Source organism: Canis aureus, chromosome 31 (assembly GCF_053574225.1).
Source record: "Canis aureus isolate CA01 chromosome 31, VMU_Caureus_v.1.0, whole genome shotgun sequence".
NCBI classification, from domain to species: domain Eukaryota; kingdom Metazoa; phylum Chordata; class Mammalia; order Carnivora; family Canidae; genus Canis; species Canis aureus.
The window spans coordinates 41,355,519-41,372,245 of record NC_135641.1 but is presented as its reverse complement, the minus strand read 5'-3'; the positions used below and the strand labels follow the sequence as shown (position 1 = coordinate 41,372,245).

At 43.0% G+C, this 16,727-nt stretch overlaps 1 protein-coding gene across 1 annotated transcript; it reads left to right on the top strand.

The window, feature by feature from the left end:
* The first annotated feature begins 7,730 nt into the window (after positions 1-7,730).
* Positions 7,731-14,272, top strand: GHSR (growth hormone secretagogue receptor). The gene is made up of 2 exons (XM_077880349.1): positions 7,731-8,475; positions 10,791-14,272. The coding sequence occupies exons 1-2, from the start codon at positions 7,731-7,733 to the stop codon at positions 11,093-11,095; spliced, it is 1,050 nt and encodes a 349-aa protein (XP_077736475.1). The 3' UTR covers positions 11,096-14,272.
* The last annotated feature ends 2,455 nt before the right edge of the window (positions 14,273-16,727 follow it).

Below are 16,727 nucleotides of genomic sequence, written 5' to 3'. Positions count from 1 at the left end.
TTCTCAAATTATAACCTGGCAGGGAAATATGACAGAGATTGAATGTGAATTGTATATCCAAATCTAGAACCTTGGAAATGATAATGTGTCTGTCCTACTATAAACATATAGTTCCCAGCCTCCCCTGAAGAGAATTAGGCAAAGTGATATAAGTTAGAGTGTTTGATTTGAGCTTCTAAGAAAGCCCTTCTCTTCTCTTCTACTTTTATCACCTAGACTCATTTGAATGACTATAGTTCCAGTAGCAATTTTGAACCAGGAAGCAGTCTTGATAGTGAAAAGTCAATATACTCATGAAGTATGATAGAACAGAAAGGCAGAAGGAGCACTATTCCTGATCACATCATACCAGCCCTGCACACCCTATATTCTGATTTCTTTTAGAAAAAAAAATAAATTCACGAACTTGAATCATGTTTCAGTCTCTCTCTCTCTCTCTCTCTTTTTAATTTCCTGCAGTATCCAATTCTAGTTTTAATTAATACAGGACATAAGATGTAATCAAGCAAAATGTTCAAAAATAATATACAATTATATTTTGCTGAAAGAAGCAATGGCACATGACAGTACACAATATTGAATAGCACAAATGAATCACGCAGAGGCAGTATCCAGTGTCCAAGTGTTGAGTCTCGACTCTGAAAATACATAGAGAAATTTTATATACTATAGAGGAGTCACTCAAATTATCAGAATAAGGAGGAATTTTTAATAAACAATGATGAAACAACTGGATAATCATTTGGAAAAGATAAAATTCGATCCATATATCACTTCACGTAGCAGGATAAATTGTAAGTGCATCAGAAATATAAAGTGTTAAATAAAAAACAAGAGCACAAAACAATGGAACAAAATGTGGATGAATTCCTTCACAAATTGGCAATGAGTAAAGCTGTTATACATACTATATATGCTATGTATAATAAAACATATTGTATTTTATAAGTATAATTCAAAATACAGAAGCAATAACAAAAAGACAAACTTGATGGCATCAAAATTTTAAACTTTTGAATGTCAAAATAAAAACCCTGTAAGTAATATTAAAAAGAAAAATAAATGACAGGAGAAAATATTTTCAATTTTTATTATTTCTAAGAGATGTCTCCCTAGCACAAAAAGAGCCCCTAAAATTTTATTTTATTTTATTTTATTTTATTTTATTTTATTTTATTTTATTTTATTTATTTTATTTTATTTATTTTTTTAGAGAGGGAGAGGGATGGAGTAGGGGCAGAGAGAGAGGGAGAGAGAGAATCTTAGGCAGGCTCCATGTCTGTTGCAGAGCCCTACTGGAGGCTCAATCTCATGAGTTTGAGATCATGACCTGAGCAGAAATCAAGAGTCCAATGCTCAACAGACTGAGCCACCCATGCACCCCGAATAAAACAACAATTCAATAGAAAAATGAGCAAAAGCCATAGCCTACAGGCTCATATGAAAAGGAAGGCAAATAAACCCTGAACATATTAAAAGATGTTTGACCTCACTCGTAATAAAAGAATGTAAATTAAAAACACATGGAGAAACCATTTCTCATCTAACAAATTTGCAAAAATTTAATAGTCGATAAAACTGCTGTAAGCGTTAGGAGAAACCAAGCCCTCTTATTCATTGTTCATGGAGATACAATTTGGTTCAACCGCATGGAGAGAAATGTGGTGATACACAGGCTTCCCCCATTATCCACAGTGTCATTTCCTGCCAGTTCAGTTACCCACAGTGAACTGTGGTCCATGGCAGATGATCTGAGTATTGGCAGAAGGTCAACAGTAGCCTAACGCTACGTCACCATGCCCACCTCATTCCCCTCACTTCATCTCATCACATAGGCATTTTATCATTTCCTGTCATTGCAAGACGAGTGGGAGTGTAATAAGATATTTTGAGAGAGACCACATTCATGTAATTTTTACTGTATATTGTTATAACTGTTTCATTTTATTAGTAGTAATTGCTATTTTTACTGTGCCTAGTTTATGAACTCAGCTTTATCATAGGTATGTATGTATAAGACAAAACATAGTATATACAGAGTTCAGTACTACCCCCCAGGTGCAGGTAACCACTGGGGGTCTTTGAATGTTTAACGAGGGACTACAGTATAATGAAACTACAGATACTTTTATTCTTTGATTCAACAATCCCACTTCTAAAAATGTAATGTTATACTTGTTATTTTATACTAAATTTCCATATGTGTTTTCAGAGCTCAGAATCAATATTCAGGTGCTATAGACTGCCTCTCCACACTTTATTTGTGCTATTCCATAAGCTACGTGTGCTATGTGCCATTTCTTCTGTTATTAAACTGTAATTTTTTATATTATTCTGTAGTATACCTGTAGACATGAAAGTGATATATGCAGCATTATTTATAGCAGTAAAAGATTATCAAAACATACAAATAAAATTAGTAAAACACCAGAAGAATGAAAGTACATCTCTGTAATGGGAATTATGTAACTTTCTCAAGATGGATAAAACTATTTTTAAAAGTATTGATATGAGAGAACTCTAGGATGTAATGTTATAAAAAAATCAAGATAGTAAACAATGTATATAGTATAACTTTTATGAGGCTTCACACATACACACACACACTCTTACAGAAACACACACAAGACAGGAAGCTAAATTTTTAAATGGTGTCTATTAAGGAGTAGAAAGAAGTAACATTTTCCTGAATATTCTTTGGTTTGAAGTTTTAAATTTAGGACCATGCTTTGTTTTTAATTGTAAAATCATAGAAATGTTTTACATATTAAAAAGTAAGGTTTAGGGCACCTGACTGGCTCAGTTGGACATATTAAAAAGTAAGGTTTAGGGCACCTGACTGGCTCAGTTGGTAGAGCATGAGACTCTTGATCTCGAGCCCCACTTTGGGCATAAAGTTTACATTAAAAAATAAAATAAAATTTAAATTTTAAAATAACACTAAAACTGGAGCGCCTGGATGGCTCAGGTGGTTAAGCATCTGCCTTGGGCTCAGATCATGATCCCTGGGTCCTGGGATGGAGCCTGGAGTTCCAGAAGAATCTGCTTCTCCCTTGCCCTCTGCCCCTCCCCCCACTCGTGTGTGTGTGTGTGTGTGTGTGTGTGTGTGTGTGTCTTTTTCTCTTGTTTGCTCACTCTCTCAAATTGGTAAATAAAATCTTTAAACAATAATAATAATGCTAAAATGGAGAGTAAATGAAACAAATAAATCTAACCATAACCACACATAGAAAAGCATTATTTCAAGTAATTTTAGAACATAGTAGCTATGTATACTTAGAGGGATATATATTCCAAGGACAAAAGAGAACTGCAAAAAAATCTCAAACTTTACTTGTCAAGGTAACTGTTAGTGGTAATGCTGATGTTACCAGCTTGAAATCATTTAGTAAATATAATAAATGATTATGCTTATGTTATTAGAAACCAGGATGGTCAGCGTAAAGAAAATCAAAGAAATTGAGAAAATGATTGGAAATTGAAGTATCTATAAATTTATGACTTCCTAATTTTTATATGGAAATAATTTCAAAATTAAAGTCGTAAAAATAATACAAAGAAAATCTTTTAACCCATTTCTTCATTTACTATTATTTCACTCCATTTGCTTTATCTACACACATGTAATTATTTTTCAGAAATGTGCATAAATCATGGTTGAGTGTATATTTTTGAGAATAAAGATATTTTCTTTCACATAATTACTAACTTCAGTAAACTTAACACTGATTCAATACTTTCATTTAATTACATGCCATAGTCCAAGTTTGTCAATTGACCCAATATCGTCCTTCATTGTGGTTTTTTCCTCCAGCTTAGGATCCAGTCTAGAATCAGGAATTACAGTCAGAGTTTACACCTCTTTGATCTCCTTTAGTTTGGAACATTTTCTCAGTATTTCTTTGCTTTATAGAAAATTGACTTCTGAGAAGAATTTTTAGAATAGAATATTCCTCATTTTGAATTTGTCTGATGTTCCTTTGATTAGGTTGAGGTTGTACATTCCTAGGTAGACTGCTATATACTTAAGTCCTTCCCAGAGTATCACATGGGTGATATTAATTTTAATCACTTGATGAGGATACTTTTGGGGGGGTTGGGGTTTTTGCTGTTTTCCTTAAAGATTTTATTTATTTGACACAGAGAGAGAGAGAGAGAAAGTACAAGCAAGGAGAGCAGCAGGCAGAAGGAGAGAGAGAAGCAGGGTCCCCACGGAGCAGGGAGCACAATGTGGGGCTCAATCCCAGGACCCTGGGATCTTGACCCCAGCTGAAGACAGATGTTTAATCAATGGAGCCCCCCAGAAGCCCTAATAAAGGTATTTTTGATTAATCTACGTATCATCATTATCATCACATAGTTTTTTAAAAAACACGTTTTAGCTCTGTCCATAGACAGGGTCTGGTCCATAATGCTCTGGGAGCAATAATCACCTCTACTGCCCAAGTTTAGGTCTCTAAATGCCATTCCCCAATACAAGGTACCAGAAATTCTTGGAGAAATGGCTACCCCCCACCCCCAGTCTAGAGTAGGGAATTTACAACGTGATGTAAGAGTACCCTGTTGTACCACAAAGCAAGGAAGTTCTCAGAGTCTAAGTGAGTCATGTCAAAAGACTCTGGAACCAGCTTGAAGAGGATCTCATAGGCCAAAGACAGGACAATCAGAGCATTAGAAAGAAAAAAAGAAATAACTGTAATTAATTGGTATGCATTGCCTATATAAAAATCCATAAACCCGTGATGATACACCATTCAAAGGACAAGCCTGCTGGGCTCGTTTGCTCCGTTGTGTCCCCGTCTGACCAGTTGAGCATATTCTGCTTAATCTGACAGGACTCAACTTTCAAGATCCAGCTCAGATACCACTTTCTCCGAGAAGCCTTCCCTAAAACCTCTGTGTAGCTCATCATTTCTCCAGATTTCAGTGGAGCTCATTGTATCTGCTTCTTCACATACATGTATCCTACTGTACTGAAATTGCTTGTTTACCTGTATTTTTCTCTCTAGACTAGAAGTAAATAAATACAAGACCTGTCTGGGTTTTATTTATTTTGTTGTTCCCACTGCCTAGCACATGCTTATAGACAATTTCATATATAACATTATGTGTTGTGAATAAAAGGACCGATTTCAATATTACCCCTGTGTCTTCTTCATCACACAATGCAGATTTGTCTGTGTTTTAGAAAATGATCGAATGTAATTGGATAGCTGGCTATTTTAGCCAACATGCCCAATTTTTACCACCACAGATCTTTTAAAAGATTTTTTCCATCTATCATCTATTGCATTATCCCTAACTAAACTACAAAGATGCTCCCAAAGTCTTTCTCTGATTTGTATTCTTAGACAATAACTTCCTACACTATTTTTATTTATCCTAGTCTATTTTGTCCCACTAACGATATGTCTGCACACACAGATCTACTGATAAAGTAGGGTGGGAAGTGTTAAAGTCAACTGCAACTGGTGGCCTGACCTGGTTGTGCTCTTTTTGAAAATAGTAGCTGGTGGTCTGAAACAACTTTTTTTTTTCTTTTTAATGTCAATTGGTACAACATCTGGAACACCCTCGTGGTAACTTATGTCGTGTTTTCTCTAGTAGGTTGCCTGTATCAAACCTCCCTCTTGCAGTCTCTCAGTGCGCGTGGAACCTTTCACGCGTGTGCAGATACATCCACCCCTAGGTCTCTGTGGACTCTTAAGCATTAATAGTTGAGATGCTGCAGACGATGTAAAACATTGGTCAAAGTCATGTGCAAACACGCTAACATGCTTCAGGAAAGCCCTCTCCTACACACGGTGGAAGGATTCTCATTTAGGCCACGGGCAGGTGAGATGCACTAGGTGCGCTCAGTGCGCTGCTCAATGTCCTTTGTGCTTGGGACCAATCCCCCAGGTGCTGAGGCGCAGGTGGAAAGCGGTGAGGGCGGCGGGGCCGGCGCTCCCGGAGCGCGGGAGAGAGGCCCGGAGGCCGGTCGCTGGCCGCGGTGCTGAACGCGCTCCCGGCCGATCCCAAGGCCGCGCCCGCAGAGCCCGGGGTGGGCGGGATGCTCAGGCGCCAGGCTCCGCCGGAGGCCGCGGGACAGGGGGCAGGGGGCGAGCAGGCCGGTCCAGGGCGTCACCTCGCGAGGGGCCTCCGAGGCTTTCCACGGGGCACCGCTCCTGCCCCTTAACAGCAACCGCAGTAACGGTATCGCGGCCGCAATCTCTTCTTTATTGAGATCCAGCGGTGTCCCCCATCCTTGACACCCACTCCAAGTGGTCCCCAAAACATCCTCTCTGTTTAAGATAAAAAAGGTTGGTGACCACAGCTACACAAATGCATCTCCCTGAATGATGCTTCCAAAAAATGTTTACTGAGCACCCTCCCCGTGCCACCCCCCAGCCTGGGCTCCTTCTCCTTTGCCTTCTCCACCCCCCAGCCTGGGCTCCTTCTCCTTTGCCTTCTCCATCCCCCCAGCCTGGGCTCCTTCTCCTTTGCCTTCTCCATCCCCCCAGCCTGGGCTCCTTCTCCTTTGCCTTCTCCATCCCCCCCAGCCTGGGCTCCTTCTCCTTTGCCTTCTCCATCCCCCCAGCCTGGGCTCCTTCTCCTTTGCCTTCCCCACCCTCCCACCCGGTCCCGTTCCTTAGGCTCCTCCTTCCCCGCCCCCATCCCGAGGTTTGCACAAGGCGAAGTAATCTCTTCCTCAAGTCCCCTCCCTACCACCGCTGAGATGAAGCACTGTACAAAGGGCCGGAGTTCAGAACAGAATTTATTCACGCATCTTGCCCTTCACGCTCAGAAGCCCAAATCCGGAGGGAGCCCCCAGTCTCGTCCCTGGGGCCCCAACTCGCTGTTCGACCTTGTCGGGGTGGACAAGCGCCCCCCCACCCCGCCCCCCACCCCGACCCTGAGCCTGGCTCTCCTGCTCAATACGACGGGCTCTAGAACCGCCGCAGGTTCTTCCCGGGTGCGCGGGGCTCCCTCTCAGGTCAGAACCTCAACACTAGGGGCGTTGGGGAGTGCGGCTTTGGGCTGGGTTTGTTTGGACCTCCCGGCTCCCTTCTGCAAGTCCCCGGGGCACGCCCGCGTCCTCTGCCCACCGGGTCTCTCACCAACTCGTACCCCTTCTTGAGGAGGAACTCCGGTCCTTCCAGCCCGAGGGCGTTGACCCCGCCACCCTGGGAGCGACCTGCCCCCCTGGACCCCGGGTGCGACCCGCCCCCTGGACCCCGGGAACGTCCCGCCCCCCTGGACCCCGGGTGCGACTGCCCCCCTGGACCCCGCTAAGCAGACAGCGCCCAGGGCTGCCCCGGGAGCTCGGCTCGCCCCGCTCCGCGCCGCTGGGGCTCCGGGGAGGCTCCGAGAGCAGCGGGGGCGCAGGTAGGGGGAGTAGTGGGAGGCGCAGGGGTGGGGGGCGGGGCCTGCGGGGGGGATAGGTGGGGGGCGCAGCGGGGTTAGGCGGGGGCGGCGCAGCGGGCGGCGCAGGGGTGCCAGCGTCCTGCGACGGGGTAGGCGGGGGGGGGGGGCGCGGCGGACGGCGCAGGGGTGCGGGGCCGCGGGCGGCGGGCGCTCTCCAGCAGGCGGTGCGTGCGCGTGTGCGCGTGTCCCCCGCCGCCCCCGCCGCGTCCCGCTGCGCCGCCCGTCGCCGCCGCCGGCTCCCAGTCCCGCCCGTCCGCCCGCCCGTCCGCCCGCCCGTCCGCCCGCCCCGCGCTCCCCGCTCCCGGCTCCCCGCTCCCCGCGCCATGCGGAACGCGACGGCCCGCGAGGGCCCGGGGTCGGCGGGCTGGGACCTGCTGCCGCTGTTCCCCGCGCCGCTGCTGGCGGGCGTGACGGCCACCTGCGTGGCGCTGTTCGCCGTGGGCGTCGCGGGCAACCTGCTGACGGTGCTGGTGGTGCGGCGCTTCCGCGAGCTGCGCACCACCACCAACCTGTACCTGTGCAGCCTGGCCTGCTCCGACCTGCTCATCTTCCTGTGCATGCCGCTCGACCTGGTGCGCCTGTGGCAGTACCGGCCCTGGACCTTCGGCGACCTGCTCTGCAAACTCTTCCAGTTCGTGAGCGAGGGCTGCACCTACGCCACGGTGCTCACCATCACGGCGCTGAGCGTCGAGCGCTACTTCGCCATCTGCTTCCCGCTGCGCGCCAAGGTGCTGGTGACCAAGGGCCGCGTGAAGCTGGCCCTGCTGGCCATCTGGGCCGTGGCCTTCTGCAGCGCCGGGCCCATCTTCGTGCTGGTGGGCGTGGAGCACGAGAACGGCACCGACCCCCGGGACACCCGCGAGTGCCGCGCCACCGAGTTCGCCGTGCGCTCGGGGCTGCTCACGGCCATGGTGTGGGTGTCCAGCGTCTTCTTCTTCCTGCCCGTCTTCTGCCTCACGGTGCTCTACGGCCTCATCGGCAGGAAGCTGTGGCGGCGGGGGCGCGGCGACGCGGCGGGGGGCGCCTCGCTCCGCGAGCAGAGCCACCGGCAGACGGTGAAGATGCTCGGTGGGTGCCCGCGCCGCGCCCCGCTCCCACCGGCCCCGCGCCCCGCGCCCCGCGCCTCCCAGCGCTCGCAGGAGCCCCCCGCCCGGCCCTCACCCCCGCGCGAGCGCTGCCTTCGCCCCTGCCCCTCGCTTCTGCGCTCTCCTCCCCCACCCAGGGACACACGCCCCCCTGGGTATTTCCCTTGAATGCACTTTATCAACCTCGGGACTGACCTGTCTCCCGAGTCTGACTGTGGTCCTTAGGTGGTAGGGGGGAGGCCGAGCTCCCGGCTTCCACCTTGGGGACCCGCCTAAGTTGCATTAAACAGGCAGGCGGCTGGGTGGCGGGCACCGAGGGGGGCCCTGATGGGATGAGCACTGGGTGTTACGCTAGATGTTGGCAAATTGTTTTCCTTTTTTCTTTTAAAGATTTTATTTATGTATTCATGAGAGACGCAGAGAGAGAGAGAGAGAGGCAGAGACACAGGCAGAGGGAGAAGCAGGCTCCACGCAGGGAGCCCGATGTGGGACTCAACCCCGGGTCTCCAGGATCAGGCCCCGGGCTGAAGGCGGGCGCTAAACCTCTGAGCCACCCAGGGATCCCCTATGTTGGCAAATTGAACTCCAATAAGGAAAAAAAAAAAAAAAAAAGCAGGCAGGTGCGAGGTTGGGGCAGGGGCAGGTCCTGGGTCTAGGAAGTACTCAATGGCGAATGTCACCAAAGATAGATGATCAATGAGGATGGTTCTGTTAGGGATGATTCATGTTTCTTTCAGTAGCATGGTGTGCTTTCTGGACCTGCATTTTCTTGAGATAAATGCATCCCTTGTGTTCCCCCTGCCGCCCTTTATACAGCTTTGAGGCAAAGTCTATGACAAATCAGGGCTGTGTCCCCATTTGTTTCCGTGAGCAGCTAGTTCTTCCTGTAGAAGAGTCTAGGATAAACGAGGCTAGGCTAAGGTAGGCAGGCTTCCAATATGAGAAAAAGAAAAAAGAAAAAAAAAAAGACCTTGTGTAAGCTAACAGGACTGACTAGCCCTCGCTAAGGGGTCCCCCAGAGAACATCCAGGTGCAGTATCAGGACTGGAGTGGGCTGCGTATTTTACACTTACATGAACTGAAGTATCTGAGTTGGATACAAGTGAATATAAAATGTGTTCACATCCGAGCAAAATGGTAATTCCATCTGCTTTCTCAAAACCAGAATCTGTACATTTCATTATTCCTCGTGATAGTCCAACATTCTGTACTTACTTGCAGGTTTAGTGCTTCTTAGAAGTCTTTCCAGGTGGATTTTGAATTTGTCATTTTACAGTTCCTGGAATTTTGTATATTAAAGCGATACGGTGTTTTCAAAGACCATAAAAAGAGTTATTTTCTAGACCAGTGATTCTCACAATATGACTAACAGATTGTAAACCTGCTGGTGCCCTCCAGGGGATTCTAATATTCATCTTGATACTGTGGCAGTCAGTCGCTACTATGCAACCTAGTCTTCAGAATAGGTTTCAAAATTTCCTCCAATTTTACTTTTTAAGCTGTTAGTTATTCCCACTGGTGTCTCAACACTGATATGAATTTTCCTCTGCCTTGAAATTATGACGGGGATCACTAAAGTGGCACAAGGACTGAAGTATTATCTTTTGTTATTTTTCTTTGATTTCTGAATTTAAAAAAAAATAATCTAGAAATTCAGAGGTCTTGAACAAAAATTATCCTACCTGGGTAAAATGAAGACTGGGGGGGGGATGATAATTAATGTCAGTTGGCTTTATGGTCTTTTATGACTCATTTATGTCTATCGTAGGTGGCAAAGTACCATCCCTCTCGGTGGCTCTAAATCCCAGCTGCATATTCAGTCTTCCGTGAAACTTTAAAAAGAAAAGAGAATAGAAAAGAAAAAAGCAGGTGTCCTGATCTCCTTCCTAGAGATACTAATTTTGTGAGTCTCTATTACATACAAGGAATCTGTGCCCCCAGGAAACCCTGATACCTAGCTGTGGCTGAGTATGACCTTATGTGTTTGGTTCGTATCCAACACATGTGAAATGGCTATATATAATGTGAATAAATTGTTGAGTCAATATGTCAATCTAGTCACAAAATCACTCAAATAGTTGTTAAATAGAAATAATTGGGAAGCTCAATAAAAATGATTGAACTGTTAGGCCAGACAGACCCAGTCTTGGTTAAAAATAGGACGAAGGAAAAGCCGGAGGACATAACGTTTCTCTGAAGTCAATGACATAATCAGGACAAAACTGCGTCTTCAAAACAGAATGTGACGTGCTACGACATTTCTTGAACTCACACTCTCTCTTCCCGTTGTCTTTTTAGCTGTCGTGGTGTTTGCTTTCATCCTCTGCTGGCTGCCCTTCCACGTGGGGCGATATTTATTTTCCAAGTCCTTCGAGCCCGGCTCCTTGGAGATTGCTCAGATCAGCCAATACTGCAACCTGGTATCCTTTGTCCTCTTCTACCTCAGTGCTGCCATCAATCCCATTCTGTACAACATCATGTCCAAGAAGTACCGGGTGGCGGTGTTCAAGCTTCTGGGATTTGAACCCTTCTCCCAGAGGAAGCTCTCCACTCTGAAGGATGAAAGTTCTCGGGCCTGGACAGAGTCTAGTATTAATACATGACCGAGCACATTGCTGAGCAAAGTCATCGCTTGTTCTAAACCAGAAGCCATAGCACAGCAGGACTTGGGAGGAGGTTGAAGGTTAATTTTGGAATTAGGGACACACAGATATGGAAACACTTGGGAGGAAAGAAAAGATAGGACTTGTAGTGTGTGAGCAGTTTGATTTGATGGCACACTCATCAGTGCTCTCATACACTATTTCTGCATATTCACTGTCTATGATTTTGCATTCTGCTGTTGGTGCTAGCAAGGACTTTGCAATTTGGAGAAAGGAGGATGTGCAGGGAGAGCAATTAGGGCACTTCTTACTGAGTAAATACTAAATCCGATTTACTTTTTCATAATGATAAAAAATTTTGATTAATTAAGAGAATGACATTAAACTAAAACATTTAAAACATAACTTCGATACTAGCAATTTTCATATAGCTCCAGATCAGCACTGTCCAAGAGAAATAGAATGCGAGGTAACCAATGTAAAACTTATTAATGAGAATTTCACATTCTTTTTTTTTTTTTTTTTCCATACAGAGTCTCTGTCTTGTTCTTTCCAATTGCAGCATGCCTTAATTTGGGCATGAAGTTTTCACCCGTAAAACTGATGTATTTAAGTCTTGTAAAATTTGCAGACAAAAGGGTGAGTTCGTAAATCTAAGTTGTCCAGACACGCCTAAGTGTTTTCCAATAACTAAAGCCACTATAATTTTTAAATTTAAAATGAATTTTGAAAAAATTCAGTTCTTCAAGTTGCACAAGTCACCTTTCAAGTGTTCAATAACCAAATATGGTTAACGGTAACCATCTTGGACAGTGCAGCTCTAGAGTATATGTAAAATTATTGTTAATCTTATAAAAAATGTTTACAAATAAAACTCATTCCCTGAAATTTTTTTTATAGTAAACTTAGTAGAATGTTAGCATGCTAAACCCTCAAAATTACACCTAAATGCCCCATTCTTCATGCTTGGAAGAAAATTGATATGAAATATAAGATGAAATTTTAAATTAGGTTGAATTACATGTGTTTAATATTCAGGAAATGAGACTTTATAAACATTATAGAAAATCACAAACTGCCTTATTTGGCTTAACAAAAATACTTAAGCCAATCCTAAGGCTTTGCTTTGTGAATAAAAGAGTAATCCATAACTTACTCTGGAAAGCTTAGAGGACTGTAGCGAACATAGACATTTGTCAAATGGTGAAAAATTCAGATTTCCTTAAATGCTACTGCTTATTGATATTTGAAACTTAAAAAAAAATCTTATAGCCGTTTATTTCAAAATGCCTTTGCCGTATCCTGTTTCCAAATTAGTTTTGCTACTTACATCCCACTGCTTATCTGATAGATATGTTTACTTGGATACTCAGCCTCCCTCTGAGTCACACTTATGAATGATTACACACCTTCAACTAAATATTGAACATTTTGATCATAAAACTAAAATTTTCATTTGTATTGACATTGCTTCCCCCAGAGTCAACTCTTTGCATTATTAAATATATTATTCCAAAAATGATTTCTTCACAATCCCGCATAATATTAAGTCACATAAGCAATTCCTACACAAAACCTTTGGTTAAACTATGGAACTGAATGAACCGGTTGGGGAAATGATTCCCATGATCGATTTTCTCCCCTACCAAAAGTAAAGATTATTATGCTGAAATCATTGAAGATTTATCCTAGAAAATTGAAAAAATATAATTCGGAACTTTAGCAGATTGATTATTCAGTTAATTCTTGGGAGTGCAAGAGGATTTTTAAAAATGCTCTCATTCATTTAAGCCGGTGAGATACTAATTGGGTTATTCAGCATTGTTTTCCTAAATAGGGTCCAGCAGATCTCAAAGAGATCATTGACTCTCTGAAATCTTAGAGTTTTGGTCTACAAGTATATCCTACTGGCGAGAAAACAAGCAAAGAAGGCTTGACTTCCATCACATAGTTGATTGCTTTGGACAATACCAACCCTAACCTTTAATTAGTTGCCTACCTATTCAATAATCTCCCCCTTTCTTGTGGGTTCAGGTCTATAGTCTAAGCCTAATTCACTTACAGGGCGTAGTCCACATAGCACAGAGCACCAGTGTCCTTCACTGGTGTTGATGAGATTACTCAGAGATAATATTTAGAGAAGTGGATCTTGAGTTTGCCCTCTTATATCATGGCTTTGTTATTGTTTATAACATCTCTGTATCATCATATTCCATAAATTAAGACTCAGGGGAAAGAGGAGCTTACACTGAGGAAAATTGTTTCCAAAAGCCCATCATTCCCCAACATATAGTATGTGCATGGTACATTCCAAGCTCTAGAGACTAATAAGCCAAGGATTTTATCCCTGATGAGCTCATGATCGCTTCTGTGTTATCTTGCAGTAGGTAACTAATAAATACGTTATGAAATAAACATTTCCAGTTGACACTGGATCAAGTTATTCTCCAGCATTTTAAGGGACTGCTCATCTTCCCGTATTGTTGTGCATTCTGCTCAAAATAAATTCAAAATGGGCTGTTCCTACACAAACCAGCCGAATTTGTAGATGTGATTAGTGTGTCTGCTAGTGGTAAAGACACTCGCAGCTTTCTTTGTTAAGGTGAGGAAAGTAAAGGAACTGGTTTCATTTGTAATTTATGTTTCCATTGTCCTGGTAACATCAGCAATGAGGTATCTGTCACCACATCTTATCCCAGGTCACAGAATCAAGGGTTGGGTCTTTTTCGTTACACCAAGTGACTGTTACATGAATAAGAACTTTTAAATGATTTCTTTAAAGAAAACCTTCTTGTCATGAATTATTTAAAATTGTAGTTTTGTGGTAATGATATTTGGAAACACTTCTGGTGACTGGTCAGACCTTGGAAACCGTTTCTTTATAGTCAACCATTTATTGCAGTGAAAGTCGTACAGATGGGATTTGACTTGAAACTCCTGCTTTTTCATTCCAATGCTTTTTTTTTTTTAAAGAGGCAGAAACCATTACAATTTACAATTACTAGTTGAAATTGGCAGTTTTAGCTATAACTTTTAATTTACTGATTTTTTAAAATTTATTGATATACTTGAACTTAGTTAAAAAAACAAAACAACAACAACAAAAAAACAACCCAATCTGTGAGACTTTTTGCAAGACTGGTGCCTGAAAAGACTCACTTGTCTTTTAAAAAAACATTGTGTACATCTTTAAAATGTGACATACATATATACATATTTCAGAGTTTTTTCTCATATTGTCTAAATGACTAGCATAGAGCTTTCTGCTTTCAGAAACACTGTATGTAATGTAAATAATGTCATTATGATAAAGATAATGGGTATCTAATGATCCTCCTATGATTTCTTTGCAATTTAAATTGCAACACTGGCCAGGATCTCTGTAAGTATAACTTGACTAGCTGACTAGTAACCGATGTTAATTCAGGGAATTGATAACACAATTTGTATCTAGAGCATGAGCTTCGAGTCAAAATCAACAGAAAGCCACATTTTGGCGGCAAATGCTGGCCAGTTTAAGCTCACGACATTTATTTATTCGTATTAGATGAATTCAGTCATGTTCATTCTTGGCAGTCATCTAAGTTTGAAATGGGTGAGGGAGAACATTTGCATTCGGCTTATTTTGTGTTTTCCCCTCTGAATGCAAACTCTTGCCAGGTGTTAGAAGCTAGCCACATCAGTTGAGAGAATTATCATCCTGAAAAAAAGAAAAAAAAAAACCTGTCATACCTATGGCCCTCCCAGTTGCCCGGATATTTGCTGGAATTCCAATTAACATTTTATGCTATGACCTAGTACACCCATTGCATGAGGGACTACTGAGTGACCCCAAAGCTGACAAACTGGGAAAGCCCTCAGAAGACAGGCCTCACATAACTGCTCAGAAGGTTTTGCCAAAATGTTGACATATGTTCCTCCCAAAAGAAGTCTCCCCACACCCATCCTCTACCCTCCGCCCCACAGAAAGTATTTGGGAGAGAACAGCTTGAAAGATTTTCTATGATTTTTAACATCTCAAACCCAAGCATTTCTCTGGCTCAAACAACAGAAACGTTCACGTTTAACACTTCGAGCATTGCAGGTGTAGTAGCCTAGAGAGCACTGGCTCAGATAAATATATCCAAACAGCATAGTCTCCTATTTCACCGATACCTGCTGTATTTTAGATATTGTGGCATTTACAGCTTTGTTGATTTGTGCTGTTACAGCGTGTCATAAACGTCACTAATGATATTTTGATTTGTGATTCTTTTTATTTAAGGTTTTTGTGAATGTTAAAGTGTTCGCTCTATAGCTGTCATGTCTTATGAAATTAGACACTGGTTTTCTTTCCTTTGGGTGTCCTAAACCAAACAATTGCTTAATAAATATCTTTTTAAAGCCTATAGCCAATTTCTTGCACGTATGGTTATAAATCTTGGTATCTGGGATATTTCACCTCCACTCCTATCAGTTCTTATTTTGTCCTTTTAATTGCTGAAGTATGTGTTTTGCCACTGTGAGGAGGTGTTTGTTATCGCAAATTTTATTTCCTCATGAGCTCCAGTATTTAATAATGAGTTAAATAATTTCTAGAAGAAGTGGCGTCTATATTAAGGAAAGTCAAGAACCCTCTGATGGACTGTGATTCCCCCGCCCTCCACCCCTTAGAGCCTGTCAGCCCCAGAGCTGATAGTGTTGCAGACTGAATGGTGTTACCCTAATGTTGGACCCAAAGACCACCAGCTATTTGAGTCAAAGGACTACTTTTTCACATGCAGTAGTCAGCCACTCACTGAATATTGGTAGGATAAAGGCTTAAAGACTGGATTGTGTGTTACCTGGGCATTAGGTCTTAGACATATGGATTCCAGGAGCCAATAAAATTGAAAACTAAAATTGGAGGATCAATAACTGATGATTAAAGGACCTTAAAATACCCTACTACCTATTGCCACCATCATTTCTACTAAAGAAGAACATTAGAAGTGAATAAAGGATAATCGTACTGTGACAGTTCAATGTATTATTCTACATACCACAAAATCACACACATATGCTGTTAACATGAGTTAATCATGACTTTAAGGCAGGATCTAAATTAAAATGTATAAATAATACTTGGCAGTTAATTAGTAATACACTAAAGTAACCCAACATGGGATTTACTACTATCGATCTGCTAAGGCCCTTCCCAATATCTCCTGACCCCCTTCTGTCCATCTCTCCTTCAATTCAGTGTCAGCTAACGCCCCTCACATCCTCTCAGGTTCATCCCTGTGGCAGGTAACCTGAGATCAACGGAGGAGAGGTGAGCAGACCTGTCTGGGACTTGGCAGTTCTCACATTCTGAGGCCAGTGCTCAAGTGTGGGTTGTTCCTTGTTTCTTGACTTAGAACTCATCATTGGTTCCTGGCCTCATAGCCAGCTTCCTTCAAGGGGTCATCAAACTAATTATAAATCAATATACATCTCCTGAAGAATAGTTTGACAGTATGTATCAAATACATACAATTTTGCCTACTTCTTGGTTCAGGATTTTCACATCAAGACAGTCACAGAGGAACACAAAGATTTACCCCTAATCGTGTCCATTGAAATCTTATTCATAATTTTGAAAGCCTGAAAAACCCAAATGTTGGAGAATAGG

Bases quoted from the DNA above. Each gene is read 5' to 3' on its own strand.
- GHSR (XM_077880349.1), top strand. From the start codon at position 7,731: ATGCGGAACGCGACGGCCCGCGAGGGCCCGGGGTCGGCGGGCTGGGAC. The intron at 8,476-10,790 runs GTGGGTGCCCGC...TTGTCTTTTTAG, and splicing joins GCAGACGGTGAAGATGCTCG to CTGTCGTGGTGTTTGCTTTC.